Source organism: Portunus trituberculatus, chromosome 1, assembly GCF_017591435.1.
Source record: "Portunus trituberculatus isolate SZX2019 chromosome 1, ASM1759143v1, whole genome shotgun sequence".
NCBI lineage: Eukaryota > Metazoa > Arthropoda > Malacostraca > Decapoda > Portunidae > Portunus > Portunus trituberculatus.
Window position 1 is genome coordinate 6277748 of NC_059255.1, and position 12500 is coordinate 6290247.

At 47.1% G+C, this 12500-nt stretch overlaps 1 protein-coding gene across 1 annotated transcript in view; it reads right to left on the bottom strand.

Moving 5' to 3' along the window:
• LOC123520797 (trithorax group protein osa-like) overlaps nucleotides 1-12500 on the bottom strand; it is a 25563-nt gene that overhangs the window by 9854 nt on the left and 3209 nt on the right. Inside the window, 1 exon segment of the mRNA XM_045283445.1 lies at nucleotides 2-2902. Coding sequence (XP_045139380.1) covers nucleotides 2-2828 — 2827 coding nt within the window. The 5' untranslated portion in view covers nucleotides 2829-2902.

Here is a 12500-nt window from a genome sequence, read left to right on the forward strand (position 1 = left end):
CATGGCGGACATGGGACCCTGGGGTCCAGCAGGGTGCTGGCCCGGGGCGAGGTGTGGGCCGGGGAGGTGGCCGGGCGGGTGCTGCACCAGCTGGCCAGGCGTGCCCGCGGCCAGCTGGCCGGGGGTGGCGCCGCTGAAGGCCATCTGGGACGCACCGTGCTGCATGCTGCCCGGCGCGCCGTGGGGCAGCTGGCCTGGCCAGGATGAGGCAGCTGGCCCGGGACGGGGCCTGGGCCTGTGCCTGGACCTGGACCTGGACCTGGACCAGGACCTGGGCCTGGGCCGGATCCGGGTCCGCCATGCGCCATCTGGCCGGGCGTCGCGTGAGCCATCTGGCCCGGTCCGGCCTGTGCCATCTGTCCCGCGCCGGCGAGGCCCAGCTGTCCCGGGGCGTGCTGCAGCTGGCCCGGCCCCGAGGGCTTCATCTGGCCCGCCACGCCGCCCGGCATCTGTCCCGTCCCGCCGCCCGGCAGCTGCCCCACCACGCCGGGGGGACGCGCGCCCTGCTGCTGCTGCTGCTGCATGGGGCTGGAGGTGGCGGGGTGCATGGTGGCCATCTGGCCCGGCGCGCCGTGCTGGGGCCCATGGGGGCCATAGTGGGCGGGGGCCATCATGCGGTAAGTGGGCTGGCCCATGGTCTGCTGAGGGTACGGCCCGCACGGTCCGTGTGGCCCCGCGTACCTCATCATGCCCTGGGGTCCCGGGCCACCCTGGGGTCCCTGGGGGTGCGCGGCGCCGTGTGGGGCCATGGGGGAGAGGGCCCCCGAGGCCTGGGGCATGCCGTTGGGCGTGAGTGGGCCCGGGGGCATACCGTTGGGGGCGTGCCCGGGCATCATGCCGTTCTGGGCCAGGGCCAGGCTGGAGGTGGTAGGCACGTTGGTGGGCGCTGGCAGGTGGGCGCCGCGTGGCGCGGGCGAGGCTGTGGGCGTGGTGGTGGGCCCCGTAGAGGCCTGCACTTGCACGCACTCCACGCCCGTGGCCGTGGCCGCGGCCGCCGCCGCCACGGCTGCCACGCCCGCGGCGGGAGGGTCCGTGGTGGCGGCGGTGGATACACTGGGGGTGCTAGGAGTCACATTACCGTCACTAACGCTACCAATACTGTCAGGCAGGGCCGCGTCGGGCCCCTGGGAGGAGGGTAGGGGTGAATGCTGGCTGAGGGGCAGCCCCGCTCGCTGCCCGCCCAGGCCGCCCGCCATGTAGCTGCCGCCCTGCACGTACCCCTGCTGCTGCTGCTGCTGCTGCCCCAGGGAGCGCGCCTGCTGCTGCCACTGTTGCGGGGACATGGGCGGCCGCCCCGCGCCAGGTCCCACCCCGGGGGACATGGGCGGCCGCGCCACCCCAGGGGACATGGGCGGCCTGGCAGCCCCGGGGCCCAGGCCTGGGGACATAGGCGGCCTGCTGCCCATGCCGGGGCTCATGGGGGTGGCCATGGGGGGCCGCGCGCCCATGCCTGGGGACATGGGCGCCCTGGTGGCCATGGGGCTGGGTACGCCCGAGGAGCCAGCGTAGTGTCCTGGGGAATGGAGTGGCTGGGTGGGCGTGGTGCAGCGCTGCGAGGTGGGCGTGTTGCGGCCTGGCTTCACCATGTTCTCCAGCTGCTGCAGGCTGGTGGCCTGGCCGCCGCCCAGCGCGGGCGCCGGGGACGCGCTGGACGAGGGCGGCAAGGCGGCGGGTGAGGACACAGGGGTGGCCACGCCCAGGGTGGAGTTGGGTCTGGTGTGCGGGGACATGCTACGGGGCATGGGGGACATCTGGGGCCGCGGCGACGCCTGAGGGTGCGGGGACAGCTGCGGCGACGCCTGCGGGAAGGGCGTCCTATACGTGGGCGTGCCGTTGGGCAGCTGAGAACCAGCGTACGGGCTCAGCTCACCAGGGGCGCGCCCGCCGCCCATCAGTGACTGCTGCTGCTGCTGCTGCTGTTGTTGTTGCTGTTGCTGTTGTTGCTGTTGCTGTTGCTGCTGCTGCTGCTGCTGCGGGGCCATAGGAACTTGTCCCTGAGGATACTGCTGGTGCGCGGGCTGGAAGGGCTGCCTCATGGGGTACTGCTGGGGCTGGCCCGGCGCGGTGGGGGGACCCCCGGGGAAGGGGTTCATGCTGGGGGAGTTGGAAGCCATTGGTCGCTGTGGGTCGTACCCGGGGAAGGAGGGCCTGGGGGCTGCCTGGTAGGCCATGGCCTGGGAGGCGGGGGGATACCCCTGGGCCAGGCTCTGAGGTGGCAGGCCCTGGTAGTTCTGTGGAATGTTTTGTTGCATAGAGCCGCCCATGCCGCCCCCGGGGACGCCCGGTCCCTGGTAGGGCGGCAGGGGGCCCGTCTGGGTGTAGCCGGGGTGCTGGTAGGAGGGGGCGGGCATCTGGCCATATGGGTCAGGCTGGGGACCGCCCCAGCCCGGCACGCCCTGGCCGGGCTGCAGGGGCCGCTGGCCGTACAGGTCCTGCTGCCCCGCCCCAGGGAACGCCCCAGGGTACTGGCCCCCCTGGTACTGGTTGATGGGCGGCTGCGGCTGCTGCTGCTGTTGTTGCTGCTGCTGCTGCGGCTGCTGCTGGCCGGGGGCGCCGGGGTACTGATAGCCCCCGCCGCCGCCCGGGCCGGGGTAGAGGGCCTGGCCGCCGCCCATGGCCAGCTTGTGGGCAGGGCCCTGCGACGGCTGCTGCGGCGGCCCCGCGGTGCCGAAGGGTGGCTGCGGGAAGGTGCCTTGGGCCAGCTCCATGTCGGCGGTGGGGGCGGCGTTGGGTGGCGGCGCGGGGCCGGGGGGCGCGCCGAAGGAGTCCCCCGCCAGGTCCAGGTCGCCCAGGTCGCCATCGCCGAACAGCCCCGACAGGTTATCCATCCTCAATAAGTTAGGCTATACACAAGTCCACGGGGCGGGGCATCGCGGGGCGCTGGCCGCGGGGCACCGTCATCCTGCAGGGCACGGCACGGTCACTCTCACCACCACCACCACCACCATTCACCCTCACACTGTGCCACACACACACACACACACACACACACACACACACACACACTAACCACCCGAAGAAGAAAACAGCATGGCAGCAATGGGCGGCGGGGTGGTGCAGGGGTGTCTGGCGAGGTCCGGGGAGGGGGTGGGGGGGCAGGGTCCGAGGGGAAAAGCCATACGCTTATGATAGGTAAGTGGCCTAGGCCGACATAACCGCCACAGCTTCTCCCTCCACACCCTGCCCGGCTCAACACCTCGCTCACGCTGACGGAGACCACGCTGCTGCTGCTGCTGCTGCTGCTGCTGCTGACAATGATGACCTACCCTCGCCTGACATCACCTCACCTCACCTAACTTCATCCTAGTAGTAGTAGTAGTAGTAGTAGTAGTAGTAGTAGTAGTAGTAGTAGTAGTAGTAGTAGTAGAAGAGGAGGCGATGGTGGTGGTGGTGGTTTAGTAGTAGTAGTAGTAGTAGTAGTAGAAAAGGCGATGGTGGTGGTGGTGGTGGTTTAGTAGTAGTAGTAGTAGTAGTAGTAGTAGTAGTAATAATAATAATAATAATAATAATAATAATAATAATAATAATAATAATAATAACGGCAACGCGACAGACAGACAGGAAGAGAGGAGGAGGAGGAGGAGGAGGAAGGGCAGGGTCAGAGAGAGAGAGAGAGAGAGAGAGAGAGAGAGAGAGAGAGAGAGAGAGAGAGAGAGAGAGAGAGAGAGAGAGAGAGAGAGAGAGAGAGATGGAGGAGGAGGAGGAGGAGGAGGAGGAGGAGGAGGAGAAAAAGGAGCGAGAGGATAAGACGGAGAGAGAAAGAGGAGGAGGAGGAGGAGGAGGAGGAGGAGGAGGAGGAGGAGGAGGAGGAGGAGGAGGAAGGAGGAGGAGGAGGAGGAGGAAGAACAAGCAAAACAGGAAACAAAACAGGAAGAACAAGAAGAAGGAAGAAGAAGAAGAAGAAGAAGAAGAAGAAGAAGAAGAAGAAGAAGAAGAGAAGGAGGAAGAGGAAGGAAGAAGAAGAAGAAGAAGCAAAAATCAATTACATATGAAACGTGAGAGAGAGAGAGAGAGAGAGAGAGAGAGAGAGAGAGAGAGAGAGAGAGAGAGAGAGAGAGAGGTATCCCTGCTCTCTCTCCTACAACCGTCACCAAGCTTGCCAACCCTCCCGCGCTCGCTCTCTCTCTCTCTCTCTCAATACATACCTCCTTATTCTCTCTCTCTCTCTCTCAACGCACGCACTCCCACGTTCTGAGAGAGAGAGAGAGAGAGAGAGAGAGAGAGAGAGAGAGAGAGAGAGAGAGGTCTGCCAGGTGGCTTAATGGAGACAAACCCACCTGGAGGAGGAGGAGGAGGAGGAGGAGGAGGAGGAGGAGGAGGAGGAGGAGGAGGAGGAGGAGGAAGGGGAATAGATAGTGGTTCTCTCTCTCTCTCTCTCTCTCTCTCTCTCTCTCTCATGCGTTGACCCAGATCAAAGTCATGCAGAGGAGGAGGAGGAGGAGGAGGAGGAGGAGGAGGAGGAGGAGGAGGAGGAGGAGGAGGACGAGGAGGAGGAGGAAAGTGGGGGGCAACCACGTGGACAGGGAACACACACACACACACACACACACACACACACACACACACACACACACACACACGTGCATATACGCACATAAACGTACAGTCTCTCTCTCTCTCTCTCTCTCTCTCTCTCTCTCTCTGAACCATCGACAAGAGAGAGAGAGAGAGAGAGAGAGAGAGAGAGAGAGAGAGAGAGTTCACTATTCTACAGTAACCGACAATAGGAGAGAGAGAGAGAGAGAGAGAGAGAGAGAGAGAGAGAGAGAGAGAGAGAGAGAGAGAGAGAGAGAGAGACAGCCGTTACGTGCACACTCACTCTCTCTCGACCAACCACACACACATAACACACAGAGAGAGAGAGAGAGAGAGAGAGAGAGAGAGAGAGAGAGAGAGAGAGAGAGAGAGAGAGAGAGAGAGAGAGAGAGAGAGAGACACACACACACACACAGAGAGAGAGAGAGAGAGAGAGAGAGAGAGAGAGAGAGAGAGAGAGAGAGAGAGAGAGAGAGAGAGAGAGAGAGAGAGAGAGAGAGAGAGAGAGAGAGAGAGAGAGTGTTGCCATTCGCTCAGTTACTCTTTAATCAAACTGTTCTTGAGAGGAGGAGGAGGAGGAGGAGGAGGAGGAGGAGGAGGAGGAGGAGGAGGAGGAGGAGGAGGAGGAGGAGGAGGAGGAAGAAGACGACCACCACCACCACCACCACCACCCGAAGAACAGTATATTAAATTAAGTAAAAATAGCCACTTGATATTCTCTCCTCCTCCTCCTCCTCCTCCTCCTCCTCCTCCTCCTCCTCCTCCTCCTCCTCCTCCTCCTCCTCCTCCTCCTCCTCTTCCTCCTCCTCGTGGGTCGATGTACTTCAATCTATTTCTTATTCTTCCTCTTCTTCATCCGCCATTATTATTATTATTATTATTATTATTATTATTATTATTACACACACACACACACACACACACACACACACACACACACACACACACACCGTTCAAGCATGTCAAGGTCACACACACACACACAGAGAGAGAGAGAGAGAGAGAGAGAGAGAGAGAGAGAGAGAGAGAGAGAGAGAGAGAGAGAGAGAGAGAGAGAGAGAGAGAGAGAGAGAGAGACCCACCTTTCACCTTACAATTAAATGTTATTTTTTGTGTATTAAGAGTAAACAAACATTTCAAAACATCATTCCAATAACTAACAGAGAGAAACACTTCTCTCTCATCTTACACTCTTCCATGTTATTTTTGTGTATTAAGAGTAAACAAACATTTCAAAACATCATTCCAATAACTAACATTTTAAAACAATAATGCAGAAATGTTGTTAATCTGTCACTAGAACCACAAAACACCCTTAAAACCCACGTCACTTATTGTTTCTCACTGTTAATCTGTCACTAGAACCACAAAAACACCCTTAAAAACCCACGTCACTTATTGTTTCTCCTGTTAATAATGCAGAAATGTTGTTAATCTGTCACTAGAACCACAAAAACACCCTTAAAAACCCACGTCACTTATTGTTTCTCCTGTTAATAATGCAGAAATGTTGTTAATCTGTCACTAGAACCACAAAACACCCTTAAAACCCACGTCACTTATTGTTTCTCCTGTTAATAATGCAGAAATGTTGTTAATCTGTCACTAGAACCACAAAACACCCTTAAAACCCACGTCACTTATTGTTTCTCCTGTTAATAATGCAGAAATGTTGTTAATCTGTCACTAGAACCACAAAACACCCTTAAAACCCACGTCACTTATTGTTTCTCCTGTTAATAATGCAGAAATGTTGTTAATCTGTCACTAGAACCACAAAACACCCTTAAAACCCACGTCACTTATTGTTTCTCCTGTTAATAATGCAGAAATGTTGTTAATCTGTCACTAGAACCACAAAACACCCTTAAAACCCACGTCACTTATTGTTTCTCCTGTTAATAATGCAGAAATGTTGTTAATCTGTCACTAGAACCACAAAACACCCTTAAAACCCACGTCACTTATTGTTTCTCCTGTTAATAATGCAGAAATGTTGTTAATCTGTCACTAGAACCACAAAACACCCTTAAAACCCACGTCACTTATTGTTTCTCCTGTTAATAATGCAGAAATGTTGTTAATCTGTCACTAGAACCACAAAACACCCTTAAAACCCACGTCACTTATTGTTTCTCCTGTTAATAATGCAGAAATGTTGTTAATCTGTCACTAGAACCACAAAACACCCTTAAAACCCACGTCACTTATTGTTTCTCCTGTTAATAATGCAGAAATGTTGTTAATCTGTCACTAGAACCACAAAACACCCTTAAAACCCACGTCACTTATTGTTTCTCCTGTTAATAATGCAGAAATGTTGTTAATCTGTCACTAGAACCACAAAACACCCTTAAAACCCACGTCACTTATTGTTTCTCCTGTTAATAATGCAGAAATGTTGTTAATCTGTCACTAGAACCACAAAACACCCTTAAAACCCACGTCACTTATTGTTTCTCCTGTTAATAATGCAGAAATGTTGTTAATCTGTCACTAGAACCACAAAACACCCTTAAAACCCACGTCACTTATTGTTTCTCCTGTTAATAATGCAGAAATGTTGTTAATCTGTCACTAGAACCACAAAACACCCTTAAAACCCACGTCACTTATTGTTTCTCCTGTTAATAATGCAGAAATGTTGTTAATCTGTCACTAGAACCACAAAACACCCTTAAAACCCACGTCACTTATTGTTTCTCCTGTTAATAATGCAGAAATGTTGTTAATCTGTCACTAGAACCACAAAACACCCTTAAAACCCACGTCACTTATTGTTTCTCCTGTTAATAATGCAGAAATGTTGTTAATCTGTCACTAGAACCACAAAACACCCTTAAAACCCACGTCACTTATTGTTTCTCCTGTTAATAATGCAGAAATGTTGTTAATCTGTCACTAGAACCACAAAACACCCTTAAAACCCACGTCACTTATTGTTTCTCCTGTTAATAATGCAGAAATGTTGTTAATCTGTCACTAGAACCACAAAACACCCTTAAAACCCACGTCACTTATTGTTTCTCCTGTTAATAATGCAGAAATGTTGTTAATCTGTCACTAGAACCACAAAACACCCTTAAAACCCACGTCACTTATTGTTTCTCCTGTTAATAATGCAGAAATGTTGTTAATCTGTCACTAGAACCACAAAACACCCTTAAAACCCACGTCACTTATTGTTTCTCCTGTTAATAATGCAGAAATGTTGTTAATCTGTCACTAGAACCACAAAACACCCTTAAAACCCACGTCACTTATTGTTTCTCCTGTTAATAATGCAGAAATGTTGTTAATCTGTCACTAGAACCACAAAACACCCTTAAAACCCACGTCACTTATTGTTTCTCCTGTTAATAATGCAGAAATGTTGTTAATCTGTCACTAGAACCACAAAACACCCTTAAAACCCACGTCACTTATTGTTTCTCCTGTTAATAATGCAGAAATGTTGTTAATCTGTCACTAGAACCACAAAACACCCTTAAAACCCACGTCACTTATTGTTTCTCCTGTTAATAATGCAGAAATGTTGTTAATCTGTCACTAGAACCACAAAAACACCCTTAAAAACCCACGTCACTTATTGTTTCTCCTGTTAATAATGCAGAAATGTTGTTAATCTGTCACTAGAACCACAAAAACACCCTTAAAAACCCACGTCACTTATTGTTTCTCCTGTTAATAATGCAGAAATGTTGTTAATCTGCCACTAGAACCACAAAAACACCCTTAAAAAACACACACACACATACACACTGTACATTAGACCAATTTATACACAAACATTAAAAACACAATTGACTAAAAGAAATAGAAAAAAAACTTACTATTATTATTATTATTAATGACATACATACATACATTCATACATACATACATACATACATAGCCTTTAATGTATAAAATGTTGACAAATATTGTATGGAAAAGTAATTTATAGAAAGGGAGAGACAAAGAGAAGGAAAGGGAAGAGGAGGAGGAAGGAAAAGAAGGAAAATGAAGGAATAGAAATAAAGGAAAGAAAAAGAAAATAAGGAAAATAGAAAAATGAAAAGGGAGAAGGAAGAAAACAAGGAAAAAGGAAGACAAAAAAGAAAAATTTATCAAAAAAGCAAGGAAAGGAAGAAATAGGAAGGAAAAAAACAAGAAAAGGGAAATAAGAAAGGAAGAGAGAGGAAAGAAGGAAGGAAAAGAAGGAAAATGGACAGAAAACAAAGAAAGGAAGAAAAAGGATAAGGAAAAGGAAGGAAATCAAGAAAATAGGACAAAATCTAACCCAAAACAAACAAGGAAAAAGGAAAAATAAGCAAAAATAAGGAAAAAAGAGAAGAATGTAGATAAACCAGAGGAAAAAACAGGAAAATCAACAAAATGTGAGAAAAAACATAAGGAAAATAAAAACAAGGAAATAAAAAAACAGGAAAATCAAGAAAATGTGGAAATCTTGACAGGAACCAACAAGGAAAACAAGGAAAACAAGGACAAAACAAGGAAAATTAAGGAAAAAACCTAGATACACCAGAGGAAAAACAGGAAAATCAAGAAAATGTGGAAATCTTGACAGGAACAAACAAGGAAAACAAGGAAATCAAGGAAAACAAAGACAAGACAAGGAAAATAGAGGAAAAGTGAAAGAATTTAGATAAACCAGAGGAAAATGTGAGAAAATCTTAAACAAAACAAGAAAAAGACAAAAAGAAGGAAAATAGGAAAAAGGAAAATTGAAAGAAACAAATCAAATAAATAAGTAAATTTTGACCAAAACAAAGAAAATAAGGAAAAAAAACAAACAAAACAAGAAAATAGAAAAGAAAAAACAAGAAAACATTAAATAAACAAATATTAATAAAAGAGAGAGAGAGAGAGAGAGAGAGAGAGAGAGAGAGAGAGAGAGAGAGAGAGAGAGAGAGAGAGAGAGAGAGAGAGAGAGAGAGAGAGAGAGAGAGAGAGAGAGAGAGAGAGAGAGAGAGAGAGAAAAGAGAAGAAGAAGAGAAGAAGAAGAGAGAGAGAGAGAGAGAGAGAGAGAGAGAGAGAGAGAGAGAGAGAGAGAGAGAGAGAGAGAGAGAGAGAGAAAGAGAGGAAAAAGATAAGGGAAACTGTCATTGCACTAAACACCACCACCACCACCACCACCACCAACATAAACAAGGAAAACAACAAAATACACACAAATAGGGTAGGAAACAGGGAAAAAACAGGAAAAACAGGGAAAGAAATGGGAGAAACAGGTCCAAATAGGGAAAAACAGGGAAAACAAAGGTAAACAAGGACAAGAAACAGGGAATAACATGAAAAATAAGATAAACAGGGAAAAAAAACAAGGAAAAACAGGACAAAATAGGGAAACGGACCAAAAAAACAGGGAAAAAAAGAGGAAAACAGGAAAAACTAGAAAAACAAGACAACTAAACTGGGAAAACACAAACACAAACAAGGAAAACAAGAAAATAGACAAATAACAGGACAGGAAACGGAAAAGAAGGAAAATGAAGGAAAAAGGAGAAAGGATCAACATGGAAAGGGAAGAACAGGAAAACTGAGTGGGGAAACAAGGAAACGATGGATAAATTAGGGAAAAATAGGGTAGGAAGCAGGGAAAAACAGGAAAAATAGGGAAACAAGGAAAATAATTAACAGGAAAAGAAGGAAAGGCACAGAATAACGGAAAAATAGGGAGGAAACGGGAAAAAACAAGGAAAAAGGACAAAATATGGAAAAACAAGGAAAATAGGGAACAATATATAGGGAAAAATGAACAGGGAAAAAAACAGGAAAAAAATAAAGGAAGCATGGAAAAACAGCAAAATAATGGGGAGAAACAAGGAAAAACGGGGAAAAATAGAGTAGGAAAACAGGAAAATTAGAGGGAAACAAGGAAAAACGAAAAATAGAGTAGGAAAACAGGAAAATCAGGGAAAACAAGGAAAAACGGGGAAAATAGAGTAGGAAAACAGGAAAATTAGAGGGAAACAAGGAAAAACGGGGAAAATAGAGTAGGAAACAGGAAAATCAGAGGGAAACAAGGAGAAACGGGGAAAATGGAGTAGGAAACAGGAAAATTAGAGGGAAACAAGGAAAAACGGGGAAAATAGAGTAGGAAAACAGGAAAATCAGGGGAAAACAAGGAAAACAAGGAAAAACATGGAGAAACGAATGGGATAAATAAAAACAAACATTAAAAAAGGAAAACAAGAGAACACAAACAAGGAAACAAAATAAAGGGTAGGAAACAGGAAAAAAGAGGAAAAAAAGGAAAAATAGGGTAACTTGAAAAAACTGGGGAAAAAAACAGGAAAATTGGGAAGGAAACTTGAAAAAAAAACTGAGGGAAAGGAAAAACTGAGATAAAACAGGAAAATTTTGTAGAAAACGGAAAAAAACAGGAAGATGGAGGAACAAAGAGGAAAACAGATAGAGAAATGGAAAAAAAACAGGAAAATAGAGTAAGAAACTTGAAAAACAGGAAAAAAACAGGTAGGAAACTTAAAAAAAACAAGGAAAACAGGAAAATAGTGTAGAAAACTTGAAAAACAGGGAAAAAAACTTTAGGAAACTTGAACAGGGAAAATACAGGAAAACAGGATAGAAAACAGGAAAATAAACAGGAAAATAGGGAAGGAAACAGGAAAAGACAGGGATAAGAGGAAAAAATAGTGTAAGAACAGAGTAAAACAAATGGAAACAAGGAAAAACCAGGACAGGCAAGGAAAAAACAAGGAAAACAAGGAAACTAGAAAGAAAAATAGGAAAAGGGCAGGGAGGAGCAGGGAAAAAACATGAAGAAAAAGAGTAAAACAGAAGGAAACAAGAAAAAAACAGGAAAAAACAAGGAAAAGGAAGGAAACTAGAAAAAAGGAAAAATCAAGAAAAAGACCAGGAAATACAAGAAAAGGCCAGGAAAAACATGAAAAACTGGGAAAACAAGGAAAAAGGTCAGAAAAACAAGGAAAAACCAGGAAAACACAAGGAAAGGGCCAGGAAAAGCAAAAAGACCAGGAAATAAAAAAAATGGAAAAAAGGAGTCAGGAAAAACAAGGAAAAACAAGGAAAGGACCAGGAAAACAAGGAAAAGCCGGAAAAACAAGAAAAACTGGGAAAAGGCAAGGAAAGGATCAGGAAAACAAAGGAAAAAAGGGAAAACAAGGAAATAACAAGGAAATGGAAAGGGAAAACAAGGAAAGGACCAGGAAAAACAAGGAAAGGCCTGGAAAAAACACGGAAAAATTGATAAAAGCAATGAAAAGGATCAGGAAAACAAGGGAAAAATTAGGAAAAGGACAGGAAAAACAAGGAAAGCCAGGGGAAAACAAGAAACAGACCAGGAAAACAAGGAAAAAAACAAGGAAAAGCCAGGACTGCTCAGGAAAAATACAGGAAAAAACGGAAAAGGCCAGGAAACCCAAGAAAAACAGGGAAAACAAGGGAAAAAAACAAGGAATAGTCAGGAAAAACAATTAAAACCTGGGAAAAAAGCAAGAAAAAGGCCAGGAAAACAAGGAAAAGCCAGGAAAAACAAGGAAAATTAGGGAAACTAGGAAGAAAATAAGGAAAAAGGCAGGGGTAGGGAAAAAAGGGTGGGAAATTTGGGAAGAGGAAAAAAGGGGAAGAAAAACTGGAAAACAAATAAAAATAAGGATAAACAGAGGGAAACAGGGAAACAGGAAAGAAAGAAATAAGTAGAAAAGGAAAAACACAGGAAAACAAGGAGGAAACAGGGAAAATGGAAATAACAAGGAAAAAAGGGAAAAGGAAAAACAGGGAAATAACAGGAAATGGAAAAAAAACAAGGAAAAACAGGAAAATAACAAAAGGAAAAGGGGAAATAGGAAAAACAAACAAGAAAAACAGAAATAATGAAGAAAACAGAAATAACAAGGAAAAACAGGGAAATAACAGCAAGAAAATAGGGAAATACAGGGAAATAAGGGAAAACTCTGAAATAACAGGAGGAAATAGGG